General features: G+C 35.6%; 1 protein-coding gene across 1 annotated transcript in view; it reads left to right on the top strand.

Annotated features, from left to right (window-relative positions):
• Window positions 1–22618, top strand: part of SMARCA5 (SWI/SNF related, matrix associated, actin dependent regulator of chromatin, subfamily a, member 5) — a 41804-nt gene extending 19186 nt beyond the window's left edge. The window contains exons 10-24 of the mRNA XM_050791085.1: window positions 2549–2658; window positions 4150–4376; window positions 6577–6698; window positions 6771–6923; window positions 8324–8456; window positions 11420–11568; window positions 11765–11884; window positions 12644–12754; window positions 13370–13483; window positions 13821–13943; window positions 14686–14818; window positions 15293–15411; window positions 15878–16090; window positions 18244–18351; window positions 21366–22618. Coding sequence (XP_050647042.1) covers window positions 2549–2658; window positions 4150–4376; window positions 6577–6698; window positions 6771–6923; window positions 8324–8456; window positions 11420–11568; window positions 11765–11884; window positions 12644–12754; window positions 13370–13483; window positions 13821–13943; window positions 14686–14818; window positions 15293–15411; window positions 15878–16090; window positions 18244–18351; window positions 21366–21431 — 2001 coding nt within the window. The 3' untranslated portion in view covers window positions 21432–22618. The remainder of the gene's footprint in view (window positions 1–2548; window positions 2659–4149; window positions 4377–6576; window positions 6699–6770; window positions 6924–8323; window positions 8457–11419; window positions 11569–11764; window positions 11885–12643; window positions 12755–13369; window positions 13484–13820; window positions 13944–14685; window positions 14819–15292; window positions 15412–15877; window positions 16091–18243; window positions 18352–21365) is intronic.
• The last annotated feature ends 4158 nt before the right edge of the window (window positions 22619–26776 follow it).

Below are 26776 nucleotides of genomic sequence, written 5' to 3'. Positions count from 1 at the left end.
TACTGGATTGTAAGCACAAAGGCAGGAAGCGCATATTTATTTGTCTTTGTATACCTGGCACAATGCCTAGTTAGAGTGGATATTTGAGCAGGGAAAAAAAATTAAGTTCATAATTGTTCAAATATTTCATTATAAAGTACTTTAAAATTCTTAAATACTGAGCGTTTTGTTAAATATTTGAAGGTAGTAATTTCCTAGCTACCTTTATTTCAATTCAGATGGCATTCATGCGTCTGAGCACTCTCTTCATGTTTACTTAGACCAAGGATTGTGGAGTGTATATGTAATCTTGGGGGTAGAAAAGGAGGCAGAAGAACATGATTTTTTTCATGCATTTTTTTTTCCCTTATTCTTCTGCTCTTGGCTTTCCTGTAGTAAATACGTAGGTACATCTAGGTAAAGCAAACAAATAACCCACAGAGCAGAATCAACCAGATTTGGAAACTGTTTTGTTCACAGGGTATTTTGAAAATGCTTATGAAGTCAGGGAGAAGAGGTCTTGTAGCTACCTCTCAATTTTCTCCTGCTCTTTACTTTGAAGTTTCTACAGTAGTACCTGTGGTCTCATAATGAAAGGAAGGTTTAGAAGTCAGTATGGATATGCTTAGGAATGAGATAACTCTTATATGATGCGTTAGTTATCTAATGCTGCAGAAGAACCCCTTATTCCCTCCACCCCCCAAAAACACCTTAACCCCCCTTTAGGGGTAAATAAGACTCCCTTATTTCCCCCACCCCCAAAACACTTAATAGTTTATTAACAACCCTAGAATTTATGGGTTGACCGGGTGGTTTCTTTGTGGGTTACACCTGGGTTTATCCAGTTAGATTTATTTAGCTGGACAATGCCAGAAGAGAACCATTTGGAGCTAAAGGTCTTCACTTACACATCTGGCAGTTGTTGGCGCCTGTCAACTAGGGCTAAACTAGCTTTTCTACATGGTGATATTAGAGAGATGTTGATGATACTTTCCCCAGTGATATCTAATTTGTTTTGTGATATAGTCACTGTTTTTAAAAACCAGTGTAGATAGAAGAGAGGTACAAAAAAGTGTATCTTTAGTTGTATAGTTAATTTTAAAACTTACTGTTTTATGAAAATGAGTGAACTACTACTACATATAACGTGGAAATGTCTCATTGTTTAATATAAGAAACCAGATATAAATGGGTGCTTATTGAGTCCATGTATATAAAGTTAAAAATGATAGGCGAAATTAATTTATGGTGTCTAAAAGTAAGAATATTGCTTACCCTTGGGAAGGAGAAGAGGGAATAGTGACTGGAAGGGACACAAAAATGATTTCTAGAGTGTTCTATTTAGGTAATAACATGGGTACTTTTACAGTACTTGAATAAAATTTCTAGAACTGTACACTCATGATTTATTGAAGTGTATACTTGTATATTCCTTCCGTAAGTTAGGACAGTAAGTTTAAAGACCAACCATAAAAGAGATGTTAATGAGACCCTTGCCCATTCTTAAGCAATGTTAGACAGTCTGCATGCAAGTAACTAGTTTTAGACCTGAAAGGCAGCGAATTGTTGAAAACATCATTTTAAAAATTTACTACTGTTTTTAGTATTTTATGGTAGTATAACAGGTACATACTCATTATGTATACAGGCACATCTCATTACGCTTTGCAGTGCCTCACAGATACTGTATTTTTAAGAAAAATTTACTTTTCAAAACAAATAGATGGTTTGTGGCAATCGTGTGTCAAGGAAGTCTATCAACACCATTTTCCCAAAGCATGTGTTTACTCTGTTTTTAAAGCAATAATGTATTGCTTTAAATAATGTATCACATTTTTAAAGTAATAATGTATTTTTAAACTAAGGTATGTACTTTTTTTAAGACATAATGCTATTGCACACTTAATAGTGTAAATGTAACTCTCAGGTGCACTGGGAAATGTGACTTGCTTTATTGAGGTAGTCTGGAACTGAGCCTACAATATCTCTGAGGTATGCCTGTATTGAATAAGTAATGATCTTGTATTATTACCCTTCAGGAACCCTGTAGTAATAAATTATATACAGTTAGCCCTTCATATCCGTAGGTTCCACATCCATAGATTCAATCAACTATGGATTGGAAATATTTGCCCCCAAAAAAGATAAAAATAAAATGGATGGTTCCATCTATGTTAAAGATACTGACCTTTTCCTTGTCATTATTCCCTAAACAGTATAGTGTAACAAGTATTTACATAGCATTTACATTCTATTAACTGTTATTACAAGTAATCTAGAGATGATTTAAAGTATATGGAAGGATGTTTGTAGGTTATATGCAGATACTACATTTTATATAATGGACTCGAGCATTTGTGGCTTTTGATATTCAAAGGGAAGGGGAGGGGAACTAGTCTCCCAGAGATACTGAGATATGACTGTATTTGCAGGAAGAAGTCCTAAGAAATCACTTGATACTCATGAAGAGAAATTTCTTTTTCATATATTTTATATACAATTCTAAGATGCTGAAATATGACCTTATGTGTAATATTGGTATTACCTATTTATTTTTGTCCTTTTTAAGGTTTTGCGTCCATTCCTGCTTCGTCGAATTAAGGCTGATGTTGAAAAGAGTTTGCCTCCAAAGAAGGAAGTAAAAATCTATGTGGGCCTCAGCAAAATGCAAAGGGAATGGTATGTGTTCTCAGATGTAGTTGATAGCACTATTGATTCTTCCCTAAATTTCTTTGTATTTTGTTTTCCTCATTTGTGTTTTCATGGAATTGCAGTTTGCTGGATTGAACTCAACCTGAAAAGAGGTTTCTCGTCATGTAGTAGAGGTCTTGCTCATTAAGTTCGTTATAGAAAATTTTGAACTTACTAGATGACAGAATCAGGATGGAAGGCTTATAAATCCAAAATTAAAATTGGGATTTAAATCAATGGGTTTCATATGAAGCCATCTATTTGGGGTTTTTACGAAGGAAACTGTGATAGCACAGTGTGGGAGATACACAGTTCACTTAGTAGTTCATAAATACTAGGTCAGCAGTGTAAAGTGGCTGCAGAAGAAGATACTGTTATGTAAGTTTTGTGTTCAAAGGAGGGGAAATAAATTTACCCTTTTCTTTAGTGGTCTCATTATATTTCATGTATATTTAAGTGCATACTTAAATTTTGATAAGTATTTGCAAGAGACCAGAGTTGTTTGGTTAAAGGACTTAATATCATATAGAGAACTGGGCATGTTATCTGGGTAAGAGGTTATCTGTAGAAGGTGGTCGGTCCTAAATGTCCTCAAAACTTTTGAAAGAGTAGCAGATACTAGGCTTAGCTTGGATGGCTCTAAAACAGAACTAAAATGAGTCAATGCTAAGAGAAGACAAATATTTTTTAGTTAAACATTTGAGTGAACTTTATATCAGAATTGAGATGGAAAGATCTGCCTTGTTGTTTAAGCATAGATTGCTTAGGCTACTTATTTTGTTCAAAGGATCCAAGGCTCTAAAACTTTAGTGCTTAGACAAATTACCCATTCTTTCATAACAATGTCTAAATTCTTAGTATACATTCAAGGCTTTTTATAATCTGGCCTTAGCTTATGGCTGTAGTAGCTTCACAGACCTACCTCACAGACATAGCTCCCTCCCCCTATGTATTTATATATATATGTAAATCACGTTGTATTCATATTATTCTCATCATCATGCCTTACCATTTCATTAGTCTTCTTGTCTTCTCAGATGTTAGGGTTCTTACCTAAATACTGCACTAGCTATGGGGTATATAAAAATCGAATAGTGGCACTTTCTGTTGCAAAAAACTACAAACTAAAATTATGTTTAAAACTTACATTTTTTAAAGTTTTGCTTTATTACTTAAAGATATAATATCTTACTGCTTTGTTTTAATTCTACCCAAGGGAACTGTTTTTGTACTTTTAAAATAATATCCTCAAGGCCCAAGGCATAAGTGTGAACATTATAACACTATGTACAATAAAGAAAAATGGAAGCAAAAAGAAAGAGGTTACAGATGTTAAATTCCTAACCATCCCTAGAAGTTGATGAGTAGTTTCTTACAGATATTTGGGGGTTCAGGTGGGGAAGGGGATTAAGTATGTAAAGTGGCAGGGGTTGATCAAGGAACATTTAAGCTCTAAAAATATTTTTCTTCTTTGAATAGGTATACTCGGATATTAATGAAGGATATAGATATACTCAACTCAGCAGGCAAGATGGACAAAATGAGGTTATTGAACATCCTGATGCAGTTGAGAAAGTGCTGTAATCATCCATATCTCTTTGATGGAGCGGAACCTGGTCCACCCTATACAACAGATATGCATCTAGTAACCAACAGTGGCAAAATGGTGGTTTTAGACAAGCTGCTCCCTAAGTTAAAAGAACAAGGTATCTATTACCCGTATCAAATTATCAAAACTGTTTTAAAATGCTCATGTTAAAACAAAGGAGCACTATACTTTGAAATGACTGCTCTGATGCTTTCTAAAGTTGAAGTGTAGAACATTAAAAAAACCTATTCATTATCTGAGCTCTAACCCCCACTCCTGATTTTAGGCCTTAAGTCTCTTAGAAGGTAAGCAATAGTTAGAGCAACCATACTCCCTTGATTTTGGAAAGAGTTTACACTTTATATATACTTTCCTAGAAATTACAGCTGTCATAAAATGTGAAGATTGCACCTCCCTCCCACACATGGTTCCCAGATCCATTGTTAGACAGTGGTGGTGTGTTCATGATATTGTTTTTTAATTATTTATGTGGGGTTTTAATTAGGTACCATGTACATGGACCTGAAACATTTTTATCTATAGTATGTTGACTTTTTATATGAAAAGGGGTATGTCGACCGGGCGCGGTGGCTCAAGCCTGTAATCCCAGCACTTTGGGAGGCCGAGACGAGTGGATCACGAGGTCAGGAGATCGAGACCATCCTGGCTAACATGGTGAAACCCCGTCTCTACTAAAAAAAATAAAAAAAAAAAAAAGAAAAACTAGCCGGGCGAGGTGGCGGGCGCCTGTAGTCCCAGCTACTCGGGAGGCTGAGGCAGGAGAATGGCGTAAACCCGGGAGGCGGAGCTTGCAGTGAGCTGAGATCGGGCCACTGCACTCCAGCCCGGGCGACAGAGCGACACTCCGTCTCAAAAAAAAAAAAAAAAAAAAAAAAAAAAAAAAAAAAAAAAGAAAAGGGGTATTTAAATTACACGAATGTAGAAAGAACTTAGAAGCCAGCTTCCAATTTTAACTAATAAAAAATGTTTTTAGTCTACTATACTTTTCCTCCTCCCAGATTATTTGAAGCAAACGCCAGACACTATAGCATTTCATAAATTATTATCTGTCTCTTAAAGATAAGAAATATCACTGATACAGTATTAAGTGTACAGATTCAAGTTTGTTTGTGTTTCTCTCTGTATTTTAATAAGAATGACAGTTGTACCAGTAGATGAATCTCCTCTATGATACTATCAAAAGCATATTGTAAGAGTTGTCAGTGAATGGGTTTACTTTTTCCTTTTTATACCTTTTTGTAGAGATAGATTTTTAAAAAATGCTTTCCTTGAAAGCAAAGTAATTAAAGGAATTGAATTGGTGGAGAGGAGTGGCAGGAACTTGGTGGGAATATTCAGATATTAATGTAAAGTATATTAAACTCTGCAAGGAAAATGGAGACTATTAAATGTTCTCATGTTGCAGTACTTTTTGGAAGGCTGAGGTGGGCAGATCATTTTAGGTCAGGAGTTCAAGACCAGCCTGGCCAACATGGTGAAACTCCATCTCTACCAAAAATACAAAAAATTTAGCTGGGCGTGGTGGCATGCACCTGTAGTCCCAGTTACTTGGGAGGCTGAGGCAGATGAATCACTTGAACCTGGGAGGCAGAACTGAGATGGCGCCACTGCACTCCAGCCTGGGTGTCAGAGCGAGACTCCGTCTCAAAAAAAAAAAAAAATATTCTTACACATTTGAGGTGCAGGAACGTGTGACAACAGCAGATTGTCAGCCTCCACTTATAAGACGGGATCATTTCATAATCATTACTTTTCAAAATGATCCTTTGTCTTGATGCATTCTACTGAAAGTATTATGTAGTTGCCTAAAGAAGTGGAAGGCAGTCAGATAGTTTGAATCATGTCAGATAAGTGAAGGATAGTCATTGTAGATATATGAGGTACATATTATGGTCCTTTGATCTGGAATGGGTCTTCAGAACCAGGTTGAAACCTGGAGTATTAGGTGTGTGTTGGGGGTTTGGGGAGTCATACGCATTGAAGAGGAGTTGTGGAGTAGTGGAAGGTTATTTTTAAACATACGTGAGGTAACAAGATAATGATTATCTTACCCTTTGAGATGGGAAAGCCTTCCAGACCAGAGGCAAATATGCTTTTCTGTACAAATGTTATCCTTTTTTATTTGTGCCATGGTGAGAAAAAAGTGGGAAATGACTGACTGGGATGATAATGTGTAGATTTTTTTGCCCCCTTGTAACCAAGTAGGTAACTTTGGAATTAAAGATAATTGGTTAGTCTTACTTTTGGTTACCCTTAAATTTTTCTACTTTTGAATATATTAATATATTCACTAACAGGTTCACGAGTATTAATCTTCAGTCAAATGACAAGGGTATTGGACATTTTGGAAGATTATTGCATGTGGAGAAATTATGAGTACTGCAGGTTGGATGGTCAGACGCCCCATGATGAGAGACAAGTGAGTAAAATTTGGGGAGGGAGATAAAAAAGAATCATAAATTTTTTGACAATCATTTTATTTTATCCGTAGGACTCCATCAATGCATACAATGAACCAAACAGCACAAAGTTTGTTTTCATGTTAAGCACACGTGCTGGTGGTCTTGGCATCAATCTTGCGACTGCTGATGTAGTAATTTTGTATGATTCTGATTGGAATCCCCAAGTAGATCTTCAGGCTATGGTAAGAGATAACAAATAAATGTATTCTGTGCTTAGTAGATGAATTAGTTAGGGTGAGGTAATTCTTCAGATATCAGTGACTTAACCCAATAGAATTTTATTTTTCTCCAATCCAGTGGTTCAGTGAGAGTATATTGAGTTGATGTTCCATCTAAATAAGGGTATTTCCATCTCAGAGATCTGCCATATCTTAGGACCCTGGAGTCCTCTGCTATATCCTCTGCATCCTATTGGCAGAAGGGGGAAAGGATAGAGTTGGGGATTTTCCAGGAAATTTATGGGTCAGACCTTGAAAGAGCCTCCTTGTCTCTCCACCCTCTTGATCAGACAATTGGACAGAACTCAAATCATGTAGCATAACTGACTGCAAGGGGATTGGTAAATTATATTGTTGTTGTATCACAGGACGAAAGAGAATTGAGTTTGATGAGCAACTAGCCTGTCTGCCACTTTAGATATTTAAAAGATACACCTGTGTGAAAGTACCAGTCAGATCAGGAATATTATTTTTAGATTGAGAGAATTGATACTGCAGATTGGCCTGACCCGTGATACTGGTGACCATAAACCCAACTGTAATTAGTCACTTTCTTTCTTTCTTTTTTTTTTTTTTTTTGAGACAGAGTCTCACTCTGTTGCCCAGGCTGGAGCACAAGGTCCGCCTTCCGGGTTCACACTGTTCTCCTGCCTCAGTCTTCCAAGTAGCTGGGATTACAGATGTGCACCACCACGCCTGGCTAATTTTGTATTTTTATTAGAGATAGGGTTTCACCATGTTGGTCAGGCTGGTCTTGAACTCCTCACCTTCAGGTGATCCCCCCACCTCGGCCTTCGAAAGTGCTGGGATTACAGGAGTGAGCTACTGCGCCCAGCCCGTTAGTCACTTTCATCTTGTGCTCTTACTAAGGTTGACTGGGGAAAATTGTCCGATTATTAGAAATAAAGGAGTTTTTTAGGAATGTAGTTAGCAAAAGTGAAACAGAAATTCCTATTCAAACTAGTTTGACTACTTGTATTTAGTTAATTGGGTAATATTTAAAGATTAGAATTTTTATGTTGTTTGATAAGTTCATTGTTTCATGTCACTTTGCCTGATACAGTAACAATTTGGGTTTGATATAGATAGAAAAACATTTTGAATTTAAACCTAGGGAAAAAGACTTAAAATCTTTTCTCATCAGACTTAAAAATTATAATTTTGTATATTGTTTGGAGACATTGTGTGTGTTTTATCTCTGTAACCTAGCAGAATTCATCTGATTCTTACAGATTCATTGTTACTACAAATTTTTAAAAGTTTTATACTTCAGAATATTTTAATTTTGTTTCTCAATGTACCCATTTCAGTGTTATTTATGTGACTTTTAAACTCAATTCAAAATAACATGGTAATTTATTTAGGACCGAGCACATAGAATTGGACAGACCAAGACAGTCAGGGTGTTCCGCTTTATAACTGATAACACTGTAGAAGAAAGAATAGTAGAACGTGCTGAGATGAAACTCAGACTGGATTCAATAGTCATTCAACAAGGTAAGCCATGGAACTTTAAAACTTTACCAAGCTGGATTGACACAACCTGTTTTTGTTTGAACATCGTCTTAGAAGATTCTTGTTACTAAGCATCCATTGAGTCAAGCTTGCAGCCAGTAGAGATTACTTGTATTGCAAATACAGTAAACTTTAGTTTTGTCCTTAAGATTTATTTGGGCTCAGGACAATTGAGTTTTGAATAATGACTCTGCCAGTTAGCAGTTCTCTCTCGTTACATGAACCCATTTCCTCATCTGTTAAGTGGGGATAAAAATACACTTAAGGATTTTAAAGGATTAAAGGGGATAATGTATATAAGATATCTGATATTCAGTGTGGTGGTTAATGATTTATATGTACTAATTACTCTTGATTACTGTGGGGAATACTGAAGAAATAAAAATCAAAGAGCCTGATTTTATTCTTTTTTCTTGTCTGCAACTTATTGAGTACCCACCAGATGCTAGGCACTGTTCTTGGTGTTGAGAATTCAGTGGTAAATGGAACATTCAAGTATTCTTACTTTAAAAGAGTTTACAATTTAGTTGGGAGGGCAGATGAAGTAAACAAGGTATAAGTAGGAGTAGGGGGTGAGAGTGGGATTTTATTTTGAATCGATTGAAGGAAACTTAAGTTCTCATTCCAGATCAACTTTTAAGGATGACATAGTTTATGTTTTCATGAAACTTACTGTAAAGTTGATGATGGGAAATATAAAATTCAAGAAAAGGGGTGGGAAACTTAATAACTTCAAATGTTCATTAGTTTCCTTTGTAACTGCATTGTGAGCGTATATTTACTATCTGTCTAAAAAGCTGAAAGGCATATTGTTACATTGTTTACTGATTATGTAGGTGTCTTGATTTTGTCAGTCTCTTATTTCCATGTAAGAGAGTATTTTTCATGTCTTTGGTATCCCTAATGCTATTGCATACCTAAAGACAATAAATTATTGCTTATTTTTACAAATTGTTTCCGTTAATAAAGTGTTTACTTTGTGCCAGGCAGTGTGAACATTTCATTTTCTCCTTTAGTCTTCATGCCAACTTGAGATGTTAGCATCAGAGGTAAAGGCTTTTGAGAGGTTAAATTACTTGTTCATTGTACATACAGCTGGGAAGTGACTCAAGGGGGATCAAGAACTTTGTTAACTATTAAGTATTTAATTAGGAAGGCCTTTGGGGGCTTCTCGAGGCTACCAACCCATGAGGTTATCTCATGGGTGATAAAATGGCTAATGTTTTATTTTTCTTCACACATCTGTGTGTTTTGAAAAACACCTGCCATGTGCTTCTTGTTCTCAGTTATTTTCATCCATGAAACACTTTTTTTTGAGGTGGAGTTTTGCTCTTGTTACTCAGGCTGGAGTGCAATGGCACGATCTTGGCTCACTGCAACCTCCACTTCCTGGGTTCAAGCAATTCTCCTGCCTCAGCCTCCTGAGTAGCTGGGTTTACAGATGCCCACCACCAGTGGTGCTTGGCTAATTTTTTTGTATTTTTAGTAGAGTCAGGGTTTCACTTTGTTGGCCAGGCTGGTCTCAAACTCCTGACCTCAGGTGATCCACCTCAGCCTCCCAAAGTGCTGGATTACAGGTGTGAGCCACCACGCCTGTCTGAAACACTTTTTTTTTAGAGATTAAAAAACCTTAATTGATTCATAAATTTAGAAATCTTGAGGTTTTTTACTTCATATTTACTGTGGCAATTTTTGGAGCAAACCTTCAGGCTAATAGCTTTCTTGTGCCATTTGTAGACATGTTAGTCAAACAGCAAGCCTTAAGTACATACCTCTGTGTTACTGTTTTTTATTTGAGGGACATAATTGAAAATGAGAGTACACAAGCACTTTACATCTGAAGGTTCCCTCTCTGCCCAACTTGGAAGTAGCTTGTATAAGCATGAGACCATTTTGGTAGCAATGGCAGCATCCAATCCAAAGAAACGTACTTTCTGGATATTGCCTCACTTTCAAAGTCACAGATGTTTGGTTGTATATTCTGTTATGGGCCCCAAACCATGATACAAGTATTTAAAGAAGTTGTTGAAAACTTGGATCTTTTTCCACTTAATTACAAGTTGGTTGGCGTATAAAAATCAAAGCTTTGTTTAGATGTATGTGAGTGACCCTTGAGGTGGGTGAAAACAAGTCTTTCTGGGTTTTTGTTTTTGTTTTTATGTCTGTATTTTTGAAAACACAAATTACAAGGTTGTCCAAATTCCTGCCAACTGAAAATCTTTAGTAATTTATTAATGATGAGTTTCTTTGATGATCCAGATACATTTTCTCACCAGGTGTGGTAGTGCATGCCTTTAGTCCTAGCTACTTGGGAAGCTGAGATAGGAGGATGGCTTGAGCAGGGAGTTGAAGGCTGCAGTGACTATGGTCCTGTCATTGCACTCCAGCCTAAGCAACAGAGCAAGACTGCATCTCAAAGAAATAAACGAATAAAATAAGTTTTTAGGAGTTCCAGTTCTTCTGGAAGTTTTCTTTAAAAAGAAACTGATGTTACATATTTCAGTTCTGTGTAAAGTTTGGCCTGTGGGAAGGATTTTTCACTTTTCTAAGGAGAAAAAGCTGATTTGAGGAGTATTAGTAATAACACCTTTCTGCTCATCAGAAACTTGTGTAATACATAATGCTTCCATCTGTTGAAACTTGTAGGTTTTTGAAAACTTCATCATATGCAGCTTTCACAAAAGATTATATTTCATTGACACAGTATACAGTAGGGTTCATTATATAATACATCAGCTTTAGGAATGTTTTGTAGCTTACCAACTGAAAATTTGGCATTAAATTTAGTGCAAAAATGAAAATTATCAGATGTGAATAAACAGTAAACAGAAATGATTGACATTTGAGACAGAATTATAAGGCATTAAACCTTACATTTAAAATTTCAAGTTTCCAGTAAAATAAAGTCTGTTCAGTTAACATTATACAACACAATCTTTTTTCAGGGAGGCTTGTGGATCAGAATCTGAACAAAATTGGGAAAGATGAAATGCTTCAAATGATTAGACATGGGGCAACACATGTGTTTGCTTCAAAGGAAAGTGAGATCACTGATGAAGATATTGATGGTATTTTGGAAAGAGGTGCAAAGAAGGTGAGATGTAGATTAAATAATGCTTTTAATATAGAATGTTTTAGACCAGAAACAGGAAATATTTGTTACATTGATGATAAATAATTTTATTTCTCTAACAAAAAAGCTTTTGTGTACCTGAAGTTAATTTATTTTGACTGCAGGTTTCATGCTTTCTTTGTTGTGAATCTAAGAAGTTGATTGTTTTGTTCTCTAGACTGCAGAGATGAATGAAAAGCTCTCCAAGATGGGCGAAAGCTCACTTAGAAACTTTACAATGGATACAGAGTCGAGTGTTTATAACTTCGAAGGAGAAGACTATAGGGAAAAACAAAAGGTAATTTAGAAATAGGTTTGGGTTACATGAAAGCTTTATTTTACTGGAAACCTGGAATTTTAAGTGTTACTGTAATGTCTTGTAATTTTGCTTAAAACAGCAGTCATTTTTGCTTATTCACATCTGAATATTTTCATCATTATGTAAAATTTAATGCCAGTTTTTCAGTTGGGAAGCTCTGAAATATTTTTAAAGTTTTTGTAATGAAGTTTGTGGTGTATGTTTACAGTGAAATATATTCTTGTATGAGATGAATAGTAATGTGGGATGGCAACCTGATTCATTTTATTTTAAACAGCAGAAGTGGCTGGTAATAAATGGAAAATTTTCCTAACTTCATAAGTAATACTTGGTAATATAGAGATAAATTGAAAAATACCGATAGAGTATAAGAAAAAAATAATTCTACCCAATGTTTTTCGTGTTAACATTTAGGTCTATATCTTCAGAATTTTTTCTAGGCTAATTTGTGTCTACACTTTTCTCCTAGTTTAGATTTATACGAAACATTCAGTAGCGTTTCTCCCTCATTTAACAGTTGTTCCTTTAAGCAAGAAATACTGAATGCTTACACTGTTGACTGGACACTGTCTCATGTGTTAATTATATACATAATATTGAGCAAAGTATCATATTCCCCACCCTCATAGCTTATAGCCTAGGATTTTGTGAATATCTTTCCATTTACAAACATCCTTCTTGATGATGATTTGTTACTGTGGAATAAGTCGGTGATCTGAGTTGTTTCCCGTGTTCTAGATTGCATTCACAGAATGGATTGAACCACCTAAACGAGAAAGAAAAGCCAACTATGCTGTTGATGCATATTTCAGGGAAGCTCTTCGTGTTAGTGAACCTAAAGCACCCAAGGTGAGTTGACTGACACAGCATAAAAATATCTAAAAGTTTTGAAAATGTAATTTTTTTCTTATATTCTTTGGAAAAGATTGATAATTACATTTTGTGTTTCTTTTTTTTTTTGAGACAGAGTCTTGCTCTGTTACCAGGAGTGCAGTGGCGCAATCTCAACTCACTGCAACCTCCACCTCCTGGGTTCAAGCAATTCTCCTGCCTCAGCCTCTTGAGTAGCTGGGACTACAGGTGCCCACCACCACCCCTGGCTAATTTTTGTAATTTTAGTAGCTATGGGGTTTTACCATGTTGGCCAGGATGGTCTTGATCTTTTGACCTCGTGATCTGCCTGCCTTGGCCTCCCAAAGTGTTGGGATTACAGGCGTGAGCCACCGCCTCTGGCCTACATTCTGTATTTCTTTGGAGTGTACTCCCTTCTGTTTTTAGTTATCATTTTTAAAAAATTAATTTTGAATCTGTGCATTTAAAATTAAGATATCAATTCAGTTTTATTGAAAGATGCATTCAGTTACTTGCAGAATTGGCTCTCATGGTTTCTGAAGTGAGGACTAAGAATACATTTAAAACAAAATTTCTTTTTTATGGATAACACTTATTTTTATTTTTCGTTAGGCTCCTCGACCTCCAAAACAACCCAACGTTCAGGATTTCCAGTTTTTTCCTCCACGTTTATTTGAGTTACTGGAAAAAGAAATTCTGTTTTACAGAAAAACTATTGGGTACAAGGTAATTGAAATTATCCACCTTTCTGTTCATTCCTATCCAGAAATTACGGAAAGTATAAACATTAGTTATAAATATTTAATTTGGACCTAGTGGGAAAAATAATTGCTTTAGCCTAGCCTAGTTGTATATGTGAAATATGTAAACTTGGGTCTGTTATTCTTTAAAAAGAAAAAATAAGACTTCATGACTAATCTAGTTTGTTTTTAATGTCATAAATGCAATGTATCAGTGTATTTTCTCTCCTGGTTGAATCGAAACTTGTGAAATGTCAGTTAGTTGGTTTATCACATGCTCTTTAAAATTTACTGATTTAATGGCATAGGAAAATATCTTTTAGGTACCTCGAAATCCTGAGCTGCCTAATGCAGCACAGGCACAAAAAGAAGAACAGCTTAAAATTGATGAAGCTGAATCCCTTAATGATGAAGAGCTAGAGGAAAAAGAGAAGCTTCTAACACAGGTATAGCCTTTAATCAGTACAAACTTTAGTAACAGTTTGTTGTAAAGGACTGTGTTAGGTTATGTTGGGGCATACACATAAATAAGTTTGTGCTTTTAAAGATGGAATAATTGGAGACAATTATGGGCATGTGGATATAAATGCTCCGTTTGATTGTCACTAGTTGAGGTAGTTGAGAAGACTATGGATTTTATTACTTTGGCCTCGGTAGAGTGGGTATCCTTTTTATCACCTTACTTTGAATGTTCCCATCTTTCCTATGAATTTTCCACATTGCTACCCAGTCACCATTTTCAATTATAAATCTTGGCTTGGTATTTTTTAAACATCCTTTGGTGTTCATCAAAGTCTTTCAGAATCTGGCCTTTGACTTACCTTTAAAGCTTTATTTTCCTTCCATTTTTCTACTTGCTCATATTTTTGCCCTTTATGTTTTTCACTCTTTCTGGCCAACTGCTAATAATCCTTCAAAGCTCAGTGAAACTGTCACCTTTTCATACAGTGTTCCTTACTCTCTCCCACTCATATTTAATTGCTTGGGTATTTGAGCAATGTATAATGTGTTGTCAAAAGTGTACATTTACGTACACGAAAAGTTACCACTCTAAAAGAACTTAATAAATAAACTAGCAGCAATTGAAAATTTGTTTTTGTAATATTTAGAAGGATTGCTAAAGTTTTCATAGCATGTTTTCCAGTTTAATGTGCTGTGATTAAATATTTTGTTTCTGTTCCTGTGAAGGGATTTACCAATTGGAATAAGAGAGATTTTAATCAGTTTATCAAGGCTAATGAGAAGTGGGGTCGTGATGATATTGAAAATATAGCAAGAGAAGTAGAAGGCAAAACTCCAGAAGAAGTCATTGAATATTCAGGTAATAATTTTAACCAGGCTGTTGGAGTTTAGTAAGAGCTGTTGGAAGGTTCTTGTTTTCTTACTCTGAATTATGTTGTGATTAACTAATTTTTTCACAACGTAATTAGTACCTTCGTTATTTTTTACAAATTAGAAAATGTCCCCTTCCCAAAAATAGCGTAATGGTTTCCTTTTAGAAAATTTTTTAACCCTAGCTAACTCTAGCTACAGCAGAGAAAATCAGAATAAGTCACTGGATAATTGCCCTTGCATTTTTATCTTAATTTCTCTCCATAACTTCAAGTATTATGTGCTGTGTTTCCTGAAGTCTGTTGTATTATCAGGTTAATATGTGAGGGTATGCTGTGGTGAGTCTGCTTAGAATAGCAGAAATTTAAGAATTAGAAGATAAATAATCTAGTTGATCCCATTTTTGTTTACACTAAAGAAATAAAAATATAAATGATTTGTTTACTTTGTCCAATTTTTACAGCTGTGTTCTGGGAAAGGTGCAATGAGCTCCAGGACATAGAGAAGATTATGGCTCAGATTGAAAGGGGAGAGGCGAGAATTCAAAGAAGAATAAGCATCAAGAAAGCACTTGACACAAAGGTAATTTACTTGTTAATAAGTTAGGGTAGTTAATAAAATAACTCCTAGCTGAGAGTTACTTTTATATAGTGTGTTGTAGTCAGTGATACAGTCACTTAGAGAGTGACTTTTTATAAAAGGAAAAGAGGTAAGGGTTCACAATTTAAAATTTCTTTGAGTAGCATTCAAATATGGTGCTGTCAACAGAATTTACCTATATGCTAGACTAATAGATCTGAGTCAGAGGCACTAAGATTAGCTTTTTACTAAGTAGAATCAGAAAGTCTTAGTCTGTATTTCTCTTTATAATAATAATAAAGACTATAAAGGTCTTTCAGAACAAAGGTTATATAAAGCAATTGAGGTGCTCTGGATAAAAAATTCTGATTTGAAATGCAACATTTCAGCTAATTATACTAAAGCTGCGTTTGAAATACAGATTATATAGCGTTTGTATTTTATATAATACAAAATCTGACTTTCATAGATTGGACGGTACAAAGCACCTTTTCATCAGCTGAGAATATCATACGGTACTAACAAAGGAAAAAACTATACTGAAGAAGAAGATCGTTTTCTGATTTGTATGCTTCACAAACTTGGATTTGACAAAGAAAATGTTTATGATGAATTACGACAGTGTATTCGCAACTCTCCTCAGTTCAGATTTGACTGGTTTCTTAAGTCCAGAACTGCAATGGTGAGTGCTCAGGGCTTTTTTGTGTACTATAGCCAAGTTCAGAGTAATGTCATCTTTGGTATTCTTTAAGGTGACCTTAAAAAAATCTATGAAGTAGACATTTGTTACAATATTGTTAGTATCATAAAACCTAATAGCAGGGATAACTTACAAGTTTATTGATCCCATCCTTTAATGTCTTACATCTTTAAACGTCACTATATGGTAAGACTAGCTTTTCAAGTTCTACGTGGGAGGAAGTATCAGTTTCAACTTCTTAGTGTTATGACTTTTTGGTTTTTCAAACGAACATATTTCTATAAAGAAAAATGGTCCTTGCATTCAGGCATCTGCATACCAGAATGCTGAGTCTGGATTATTTTAAGATGGCTTATTGTAGTAAACACTATTTTTGTACTGATTTAATGCTAGGTTTTGTTTTTATTCCCAATGTCTGGCTAACCATTTCTGACCAAATAGCCCCATTTCTAATAACCTAAAATTTGAATACAGAAAAGTTTAGCTTTGATGGATTGCTCCTTTTCTTCCTTATTTCACCACCATTGAACTTTGAGCTTCAACTTGTTTTCTGCCAGATGAGGATAATGCTAATAAGTTCTGTAGTCTTAAGGTTGGGATATTCTGGGATAAACAAAGTTTAAACATCTTTTTGTTTATAGTAAGATTTCTCTGTATGTTTAAAGTAAAATGTCACTTTGTAAGACAGTGGATAGTAAGCAGTATTTTCGTGTTTGACCACTGAAATTTTTATTTCACTAGACATCACTATTTTGTGATACCCAGGTTTGGGAAATGTACTAAACTTAAATACATGAAGCTACTTTGAAGATAAAACACTGTGTAAATATATAATTAGAGAAAAGATCCAGTTGCTGAAAGCTTATTTCTTAAGTGGGAACAGTTATAGAGTTAATAAAGAATAATTTTATAGTGATTGTAACAAGACAGTGCCATGTTAATTTACCTAGTACAGTACCATAATTTAAAACTCTGTTACTTCTTAACATGTTCCATGTTAAGATGCACAAAAAATGATAATGTACTTTTCTATCTCTATATACTATTTCTAAGCCTTGTGTGGTGTATTCTATAGAGTAGTATTTTATTTTATTTTATTTTATTTTATTTATTTATTTTTTTATTTTTTTTTGAGACGGAGTCTTGCTCTGTCGCCCGGGCTGGAGTGCAGTGGCCGAATCTCAGCTCACTGCAAGCTCCGCCTCCCAGGTTTACGCCATTCTCCTGCCTCAGCCTCCCGAGTAGCTGGGACTACAGGCGCCCCACCTCGCCCGGCTAGTTTTTTGTATTTTTTAGTAGAGACGGGGTTTCACCGTGTTAGCCAGGATGGTCTCGATCTCCTGACCTCGTGATCCGCCCGTCTCGGCCTCCCAAAGTGCTGGGATTACAGGCTTGAGCCACCGCGCCCGGCCAGAGTAGTATTTTAAAATTATTTTACTGTAGTTGTGTGTGTAGTAGTATCACTTACTATAAGAAAAAAATAATTTTGCCCTATAAGAAAGGGAGCTGCTAACCATGCTAGCCATGCAAATGGACTTCTCTTTCTTTCAGGGTTATCTGCTACTTCTAGGTTATACTTTAAATCTTTTCTGGAGACTGTATGTCCAGTTTGCCAGAGAGAGATGAGGTAGAACTCATCGTAGACTTCCATGGCTGGTTTTCCAAAATTGGGAAAGGTGCCATGTGATTGATTGACCACCATAATTCTAGTGATACTTTGAAGGGAAAGATTATACACACCTGTTAAAGTTCTTGTTTTTGACCCTCACATACGTACGCTATTAATCTATTTAAGTTTTGGATATGAGTAGCACAGTACTTATCAGACATAAACACTAAGTAGCAGTATTGCATATGTTATGAGATGTTCATTTTTATTGCTTTAATTCCTAAGTGAAGGAAGAATTTTTGAAGAACACACAGTAGTTTGGCTTTAAAGAATGGAGTAAAAACATTATTTACAAATATCTTGCTTTTAATCTTCATAGCATGAATTGTGTATGAAAATCGTTTTTTTTTAAATTAGGGTATATTAGTGGTTTTATACTATCCTATTAAAACATACTTTGTTTTAAAATTGAAATCATGAAACTTGTAGATGGAAAGTACATGTACTGTGTTTGTTTATAATTTAGGAGCTCCAGAGGAGATGTAATACCTTAATTACTTTGATTGAAAGAGAAAACATGGAACTAGAAGAAAAGGAGAAGGCAGAGAAAAAGAAACGAGGACCAAAGCCTTCAGTAAGTATTCATGAATATGTAAATATGTGGATAATGTAAATTTCTCCTTTCTAAGTATTTAACACTGCTTGGCTGTCATTGATGTGTTAGTCCCTGTTGTGCACCCCATCCATTGCCTTTAATTTTTATTTTTCCCTTAAGGGGGAACCCAAAGTCATAATTTGAGATTCTTCCACTTTCAAATTTAAGTAGTGGTATAAATTTTTTATTTTTAGTTGTTATGAGTAGGTATATGTATTTATAGGTTATGTGAGATATTTTGATACAGGCATGCAATAAGTAATAAGGACATCGGGGTAAATGGGGTATTATCATCTCCAGCATTTACCCTCTGTTACAATTTAACTCTTAGTTATTTTAAAATGTATAATTAAATTATTGCTGTAGTCACCCTGTTGTGCTATCAAATACTAGGTCTTAAGTCATTCTTTGTATTTATTTATATCCATTAGCCAGCCCCACTTTCCCCCACCCCACTACCTGTCTCAGCCTCTGATATCCATCCTTGTACTCTCTGTCTCCATGAGTTTAAATTATTATAATTTTTAGCTCCCACAGATAAGTGAGAATATGCCAAGTTTGTCTTTCTGTGCCTCGCTTATTTCACTTAACATAATAAACTCTGGTTCCATCCATGTTGTTGCAAATTATAGGGTCTCATTGCTTATGGTTGAATAGTATTCTGTTGTGTATACATACCATGTTTTCTTTATCCATTTGTCTGTTGATGGACACTTAGGTTGTTTCCAAATCATGGCTACTGTGAATAGTGCTGCAGTAAACATGAGAGTGCAGATATCTCTTTGATACACTGATTTTTTGGGGGGTGTATACCTAGGAGTGGGATTAGTGTATTGTAGGGTAACTATATTTGTAGTTTTTTGAGGAACCTCCAAATTGTTTTCACAGTGATTTGCATTCCCACCAACAGTATATGAGGGTTCCCTTTTCTTCACATTCTTGTCAGCATTTGTTATTGCCTGACTTTTGGATAAAAGCCATTTTAACTGGGGTGAGATGTTACCTTATTGTAGTTTTGATTTGCATTTCTCTGATGATCAGTGATATTGAATAGCTTTTAATATGCTTGTTTGCTATTTGTATGTCTTCCTTTGATAAACATATGTTCAGATCTTTTGCCTATTTTTAAATTGGACTGTTAGGATTTTTTTCAGTAGAGTTGTTTGAGCTCTTAAATATTCTGGTTATTAATCCTTTGACAAATGGGTAGTTTGCAGATATTTTCTCCCATTCTGTGGGATGTCTCTTCACTTTGTTGATTGTTTCCTTTGCTGTGCAGAAGCTTTTTAACTTAATGTGATCCCATTTGTCCATTTTTGCTTTGGTTGCCTGTGGGGTATTATTCAAGAAATCTTTGCCCAGTCCAGTGTTCTGGAGAGTTTTCCCAATGTTTTCTTGTAGTTTCATAGTTTGAGGCCTTGGAGTTAACTCTTTAATACATTTTGTTTTGATTTTTGTATATGATTAGGGATGGGGTCAGGTTTCATTCTTCTGTTTGTGGGTATCCAATTTTCCCATTACCATTTATTGAAGAGACTGTCCTTTCTCCAGTGTATATTCTTGGTACCTTTGTCAAAAATGAGTTCCCTGTAGATATATGGACTTATCTCTGGATTCTCTGTTCTTTTTCACTGTTGCACTGATCTATGTATCTGTTTCTATACCAGCACCATGCTGTTTTGGTTACTATAGCTCTGTGCTGTAAGTTAAGTCAGGTAATGTGATTCTTCCAGTTGTATTCCTTTTGCTTAGGGTGGGTTTGGCTATTTCTGAGTGTTTTGTGGTTCCATATAAATTTTAGTGGTTTTTTTTTTTTCTATTTCAGTGAAGAATGCCATTGGTATTTTGATAAGGATTGCATTGAATCTGTGGATTGCTTTGGGTGGTATGGACATTTTAACAGTACTGAATTTTCTAATCCATGAACATGGAATATCTATTTTTTTGTGTCTTCAATTTCTTACATCAGTGTTTTGTAGTTTATCGTAGAGATCTTTCGCTTCTTTGATTAATTCCTGGGTATTTTATTTCATATGTAGTTACTACTTTTTATTTTTCACATTTTTCACTGTTGGCATAGAAATGCCACTGTTTGTTGTATGTTGATTTTGTATCCTGCAGTGTCACTGAATTTGTTTATGAGTTCTAATAGTTTTTTGATGGAGTGTTTAGGTTTTTCCAAATGTAAGATTATGTCATTTACAAATAGGGCAATTTGACTTCTTTGTTTCCAATTTAGATGTCCTTTATTTCTTTCTCTCGTCTGATTGCTGTAACTAGGACTTCCTTGAAATACTTAAAAAGTACAAATTTAGCTTGACTGGGTTGTGTGGGAAAAAATCACATCTTGATGATATGGTAGTCCTTAATATGGGGCTTCATAAAAATCTGGGAATGTATGTCTCGTAAATGCCAAGTGTGTACACATCTCATTGGGAATACAAGTTATAATTTTAGAATAGGAAACATTGGAAAAGCAGTGGTATTATGACTTTTACTGTTAGTCTCTAAGCTTTGATTGATTGTTTCAGTGATGTTTTAGCAACGTGAAGGCAAATACTTTAAGGGAAAAAATATTATTTAATAATAGTTAATTTAATAAAAAATGGTTACTTTATAAAGTCATGAGTAAATGAATATCTCTGGATAATATTTCATATTTATGTAACTGCCTTTTAAAAACTCAGGTGTTTCTTATTACTCTTTTGGGAAGTGTGCATTTATTTGATGCTGATTTACTACTGTTAATTGTGCATTATTTTTATAATGTCATTATTAACATTAAACTTTTTTATTCTGTAAGTAAAATAAGTAGGTAAGATTATTTCGAGGCTTTATAGTTTGCTTTGAAAGATTTATATAGCCTGGGAGAAAAATCTCATATACCTATTACTTTGTAGTAGTTGTTATTACTAAAGTGTTATAATGTGTCTGCAACTATATTTCATGTTTATATGAGTCTTGTGAAAAGTAATCCTTTTGTCTGTTTGTAGACACAGAAACGTAAAATGGATGGAGCACCTGACGGTCGAGGAAGAAAAAAGAAGCTGAAACTATGAATATGTTTTTGTTTCATAATCACTAACTTTAAACCAGTAGTTCTTTAATTTACGGGTCTTCATAAGATGTACTGTACAATGCTCAATTGTTATGTCATTTAAAGACATCAGGTTCATCTGTTTACTGAGCTAGAAACATAGTATGTAGTTTCACTTTTTTAAATGCAACAGCTGTGCTGAAATTTTTTTATCATTAACACTTGAAGTAATAAAATAGGCTTCATTTATTACTAAGTGTTTCATTTGATTTATTTTTCTGTTGTAGTTCCATTTGTGAAGATTGTGACTTTTTGTTTATTAGCTATAATTTCTATACTTGTAAGGTTTAAAAACAAGTTAAAAAGAAAATTGCAAATAACATTTGTCCCTTTCAGTCTTCATTTAGTTGTATAATTATTTTAATTCACTTTGCCTTTGCAGAAATTTGGGTATTTTCTTTGTAGTGCTATTGAGTCTCATCTGGAAAGATTATATAAATTGCATTCTCCTTGCTTATGTGGGTAGAATGGGAAGAGAAGGCAAGACAAAGTATACTTAAATTCTATGCATATTTCTGTTATGCTTTCTGTTTTTTTAGTTGATTTTGAAATGAATACGCCCTATTCTTTTGAAAGAATGGCCTTTTAGTTGTATAGCCAAAGACATTTAGTATTTTCCGGTTCCTTAAGGTATTACTGTACCATTTTGTAAAAGGAATATTATTATTATTATTTTTAATTATTTGGTAAATATTTTGTCATATGACCTTCTGAAGCAGCCACAACTTAGATAATGTCAGAACTAAGGTGATTTTTTTTTTTAATTTTGAAAGAACCAGCCAAAATGAGGTGTGAATTTGTCATACTGTTACATTGAAATTGGTAACAAAATGTATCCCCTCCCATTTTGAGTTTTAGGGTAAATGAAAATTTTATTGTATTTTAAAGTAATTTCTAAGTGTTAGCAAGACTGACTGTAATTCCACTTTCTGTTTTCTATGGACAGACTTGATAAACTGGAGACCCTAAAGCAGGAATACCCAAATTATAGTGTCAGGATTTTAGCTGTACCAGAGGCCTTTATGTGCTACACATAATTTGTATAAAATTTTATATGTGCAGATTGGGTACATAAACAGTTCTCCATTTTTCTAAGGGAATGCAATAAATGTAGCATCGTGAATAAATATAACTTTTATAATCTGTAAAGTGGTCTTTCCATTTCTTTAATTTTTTTCTCAATTTTTATTCACTTTTTCCTTTAGGACACATTTCCCTTAATTGGATATCTTTCCCTTAAATTTCTATTAGTAGTTGTTTTCATCTGCCCACATGTAATTGAAGATTTTTTAAAAAAATTGATACCTGCAGTATTACTAATACTGCTTAATTTCTTGAAATGTGGAATTGCTGCTGTTAATGTCAAGCAAAACGTAGTGTTAAATTGTAATTTGAATTTAGTGCTCCCTCAAAATTAACTTTTTAAATACTGTGTTAGATTCTTAACAGTTAAAGGTCTAATACATGTGTGAGGAATGGTTACCTTTTTCATGAAAGGAAGAATTTGTACGAGTTATGACCTCAGTTTGGAAGAAATTGAAAAAATGTAAGGCTGAAGAAAACTTAAACGGAGGTCACAAAAGTGATGTTTTCAAGAAGAGAAACTGGGAGGGAGATACACAGGGGAAATGCAAAATAAATCAAGTGTAGTGCTAGCCCTGAATGCTTAGGGACTCAAATGGAAACTGTGTGAAGGGAAACTAACTCGAAAAAAGCGTGAACTAGCTAGGCCCTGCCACTGTGTTTGACCGAGTTCACAAATCTGTTTTAACCTGTCGCTTCCCTGTCACCTCTGGCTTTCCTCTCCTGCTAAGCTTTGTTTCCTGGCAGTGATTAAAATCTTCTGTCAGTGCCACAGCTACTACTGCTGCTGGAACTGCCATAGCCACCTTGGTATCATGGTTTGGCAAGGTATTGGCCTCTACCACCATAGGGGCCAGAGCTTCTGCCTCCAAAGTTTCCTCCCTTCATGGGTCCAAAATTTGAAGACTGATTGTTGCCATTGCCAAAATCATTGTAGCTTCCACCACCTCAAAAATTGCTTCCATCATTACCATATGTATTATAGCAATCCCCACTGCCACCATATCCACCACGACCACCATGGCTGCCACCAAAGCTATCACGATCACAGAACTTGATGGCTGTATTTGTGACTAATTATATAATAGATTAGTCTCTGTTCTGTGGAAAGTGTAAAGCATTCCAACACACGGCTTCAATGCAGAATTTTTTGTTTTGTACCCATGCTGTTGATTGCTAAATGTCTTAATAGTCTAGTCATGATACTGAATAAATGTCTTTTTTTTTTAATTTAACAAAGCATGAAAGATTGCTTAATTGTACATCTGACAAAGTGCTGGCGGCTCTTATAAAGTATAATTACTATTACTACCTTTTAAGAGACAGGGTCTTGCTCTGTCACCCAGGCTGGAGTGCAGTGGTGCGATCACAGCTCACTGCAACCTCAAACTTCAGGGCCCAAGTGATCCTCCCACCTCAGCTTCCCAAGTAGCTAGGACTACAGATGTGCATCACCATGCCCAGCTAAGTTTTTTTAGTTTTTGTAGAGATGGGGCCTTGCTATGTTGCCCGGTCACGTCTCAAATGCCGACCTCAGGCACTCCTCTTGCCTCTCCCTCCCAAAGTGCTGGGATTACAGGTGTGAGCCTACATTCGGAAGTGCTGGGATCACAGGTGTGAGCCTACATTCCAAAATGCTGGGATCACAGGTGTGAGCCTACACCACACCTGGCCTACATTTTAATTTTTTCGTAAAGTTGAGAGAAGCAAATCCTAAGCATAGAGTACAGGTTGAGCATCCCTAATCAAAAAATCGAAAATCGGAAATGCTCCAAAATTGGAATGCTCAAAGGAAATCCTTATTAGGGCATTTCTGATTTTTGGATTAGGGATGCTGAACTGATAAGTATAATGCAAGTATTCTAAAGTCTGGACAATGCTAAAAACTGCTGGTTCCAAGCATTTCAGATAAGGATTGCTCAATTTGCCCTTTGAGTATTTAATATATGCTGATTGTTTAAACTGATCAGGATTTAATTACATAAATGATCTTTGGCTTAGTGCCTTTCTTAAAAATTTCAATTTTAAAAAGCATTATGAAACACCCCTGTGGCTTTTCAGAAAAAATTGAGTGAAAAATTTCATCTTGTTCTATCCCTTTTAATCTAAAAACAAATCTTTTTGAAAGAATGTGCTACTATATTTCAAGCCAGTTGTTTTGGAGTAGAACATTGCTAAAAAAACAGGTACTAAGGAGGGTAATTTAAACAAAGTAGATTAATGACACAAGGATTGATGAACTCATAAATCCTAATGAATGGAATGCTAGAAGACATGTATTAACAGTAGAAACTTTGAGGTACATAGCTGTTACCAAAATATATCCTTGCTTGTTGGAATCTGACGTGAAGATCAAAGGTGATGGCATCCCACAGATGACAGATAATGGGCAAAATATATTCTTGGTGTGGAGCAGTGCTGCCGAATTAACTTCCCTGTGTACATCCCAGAATCATTTTGGATCTGCTAAGGTTTTTATTAGAATGATTTAATAGGCTTTTGCAGGATTAACTTCACAGTAGTTACCAGAAAAGGCTATGCTACAAGAATGAAAATTGAAGAACAAAGACCGAAATGATATGATTCTAAATGAAAAAAATAAAGAAGTGGAATAGTTTCTCCAAAGGCATAGGAGGCAAAGCATTGTTTCAGAAGTGGACTGGCACCTCACCTGAGATACTCAAGACTGGCAACATGGGTCTTCATTCTTTGTTATCACTGAGGTTGTGTCCTGAGAGATTCCCTAGCTCTAATGACAGATTTTGGGGGGGGGCGGGTAATGAGGCTATGAGAAGATTGAGGATCTAGGTGCTTGCCTCTAATTCTATAGCATAAAGGTGTGTCGCTCTTATCTCTAGGACACCAATATTTTTAATGTTGCATATCATGTATCTCCAGTACGAGAAGAAAGTTTATCAGAATTTAGTTAATGTTGGAAACTTTGTAATACAAACAATGTAAACACTACATTGACAAAAATATTAATAATTATGCATATAGTTTGCTTACTATAGAAATTCTTGTTTTTGATGTTGGATACAACCCAAAGGAGTTTTTATGTATAGAGATGGTGAATAAATTGGGAAAAGAAATAGAGATAAGCAGAGATTATTTCATTTCGTTAAACTTTTGAAGTCCTAATTTAGTTCATGTGATTATTTGTAAATTTTTCTTCATTAGTCTTCCTCAATCATTGAAGAACCCAGGATTCAAATACAATACTTAATGGAAACACTTTTTCATCCCTAACTAAATCCTGCCCTGAAAGCAGAATTCACTGTGAAATCTGAGATGAAACCCCACGGCTATTATGCTGGCCAGTGGAAGGTTGGTTCACCCCTCAAGAGGTGACATTAGGGTGGTCTGCAGACATCACTGGAGTGGACAAAGAGATGCCTGGGCGGCTGGGGAAAGGATAGATCATAGACAACAGCAGCCTCTTTCTAGAGCTCAGTTGCAATAAACACCACGGTTACTCATCAGACACACTGTAAGTTCTACTTCTTCCCGTATTTCAAAACTCTAGAGAATTCTAGCGTGGACTAAGCACTGCTTCTGTAGACCATGGGTATTTCTCCATGGCTGTTTGAATTTTGGGGAAAGCTTCTGTGTCTCATGCAGACTAGTGACTTTTGAGACAGAATCTTACTCTTGTCACCCAGGTTGGAGTGCAGTGGTGTGATCTAGGCTCACCACAACTTCTGCAACCTCCGCCACCCGGGTTCAAGCAATTCTGGCTCAGCCTTCTGGATAGCTGGGACTACAGGCATGCACCACCACACCTGGCTACTTATTGCATTTTTAGTAGAGAGAGGGTTTCACTATGTTGGCCAGGCTGGTCTCGAACTCCTGGCCTCAAATGATCTGCCTGCCTCGACCTCCCAAATGTTGAGATTACAGGTGTGAGCCACTGCATCTGGCCTGATGCAGAGGGATAATTTCTTGAGCGAGGCAGTGCTGTTGTCTAGAAGCAAGGCTTAGCTGGGTGAGACAGTACTAGCTGCCTTCAGAAGAGGATCTCTGCCCTGAAGTTTACCACCAGCCTGCTTTCCTTGATGCGCATGCTGGCTGGGTGTAGGGATGCTGAGTGGAGGGAAAAAGAAGAATATAGATGATACAGATTCACTGTGCAAAGGCGGAGTTCTTACCGGCTCTTCCTCACAAACAGGCTGGTGATTAGCTGACTTTCAGACTCCTTTCTACAAGGTGGCGAGGGGCCATCTG

The sequence above is a fragment of the Macaca thibetana genome, chromosome 5, assembly GCF_024542745.1.
Source record: "Macaca thibetana thibetana isolate TM-01 chromosome 5, ASM2454274v1, whole genome shotgun sequence".
Lineage (NCBI taxonomy): Eukaryota > Metazoa > Chordata > Mammalia > Primates > Cercopithecidae > Macaca > Macaca thibetana.
The sequence above is the reverse complement of the archived record's forward strand: the minus strand, read 5'-3'. Positions and strand labels throughout refer to the sequence as shown.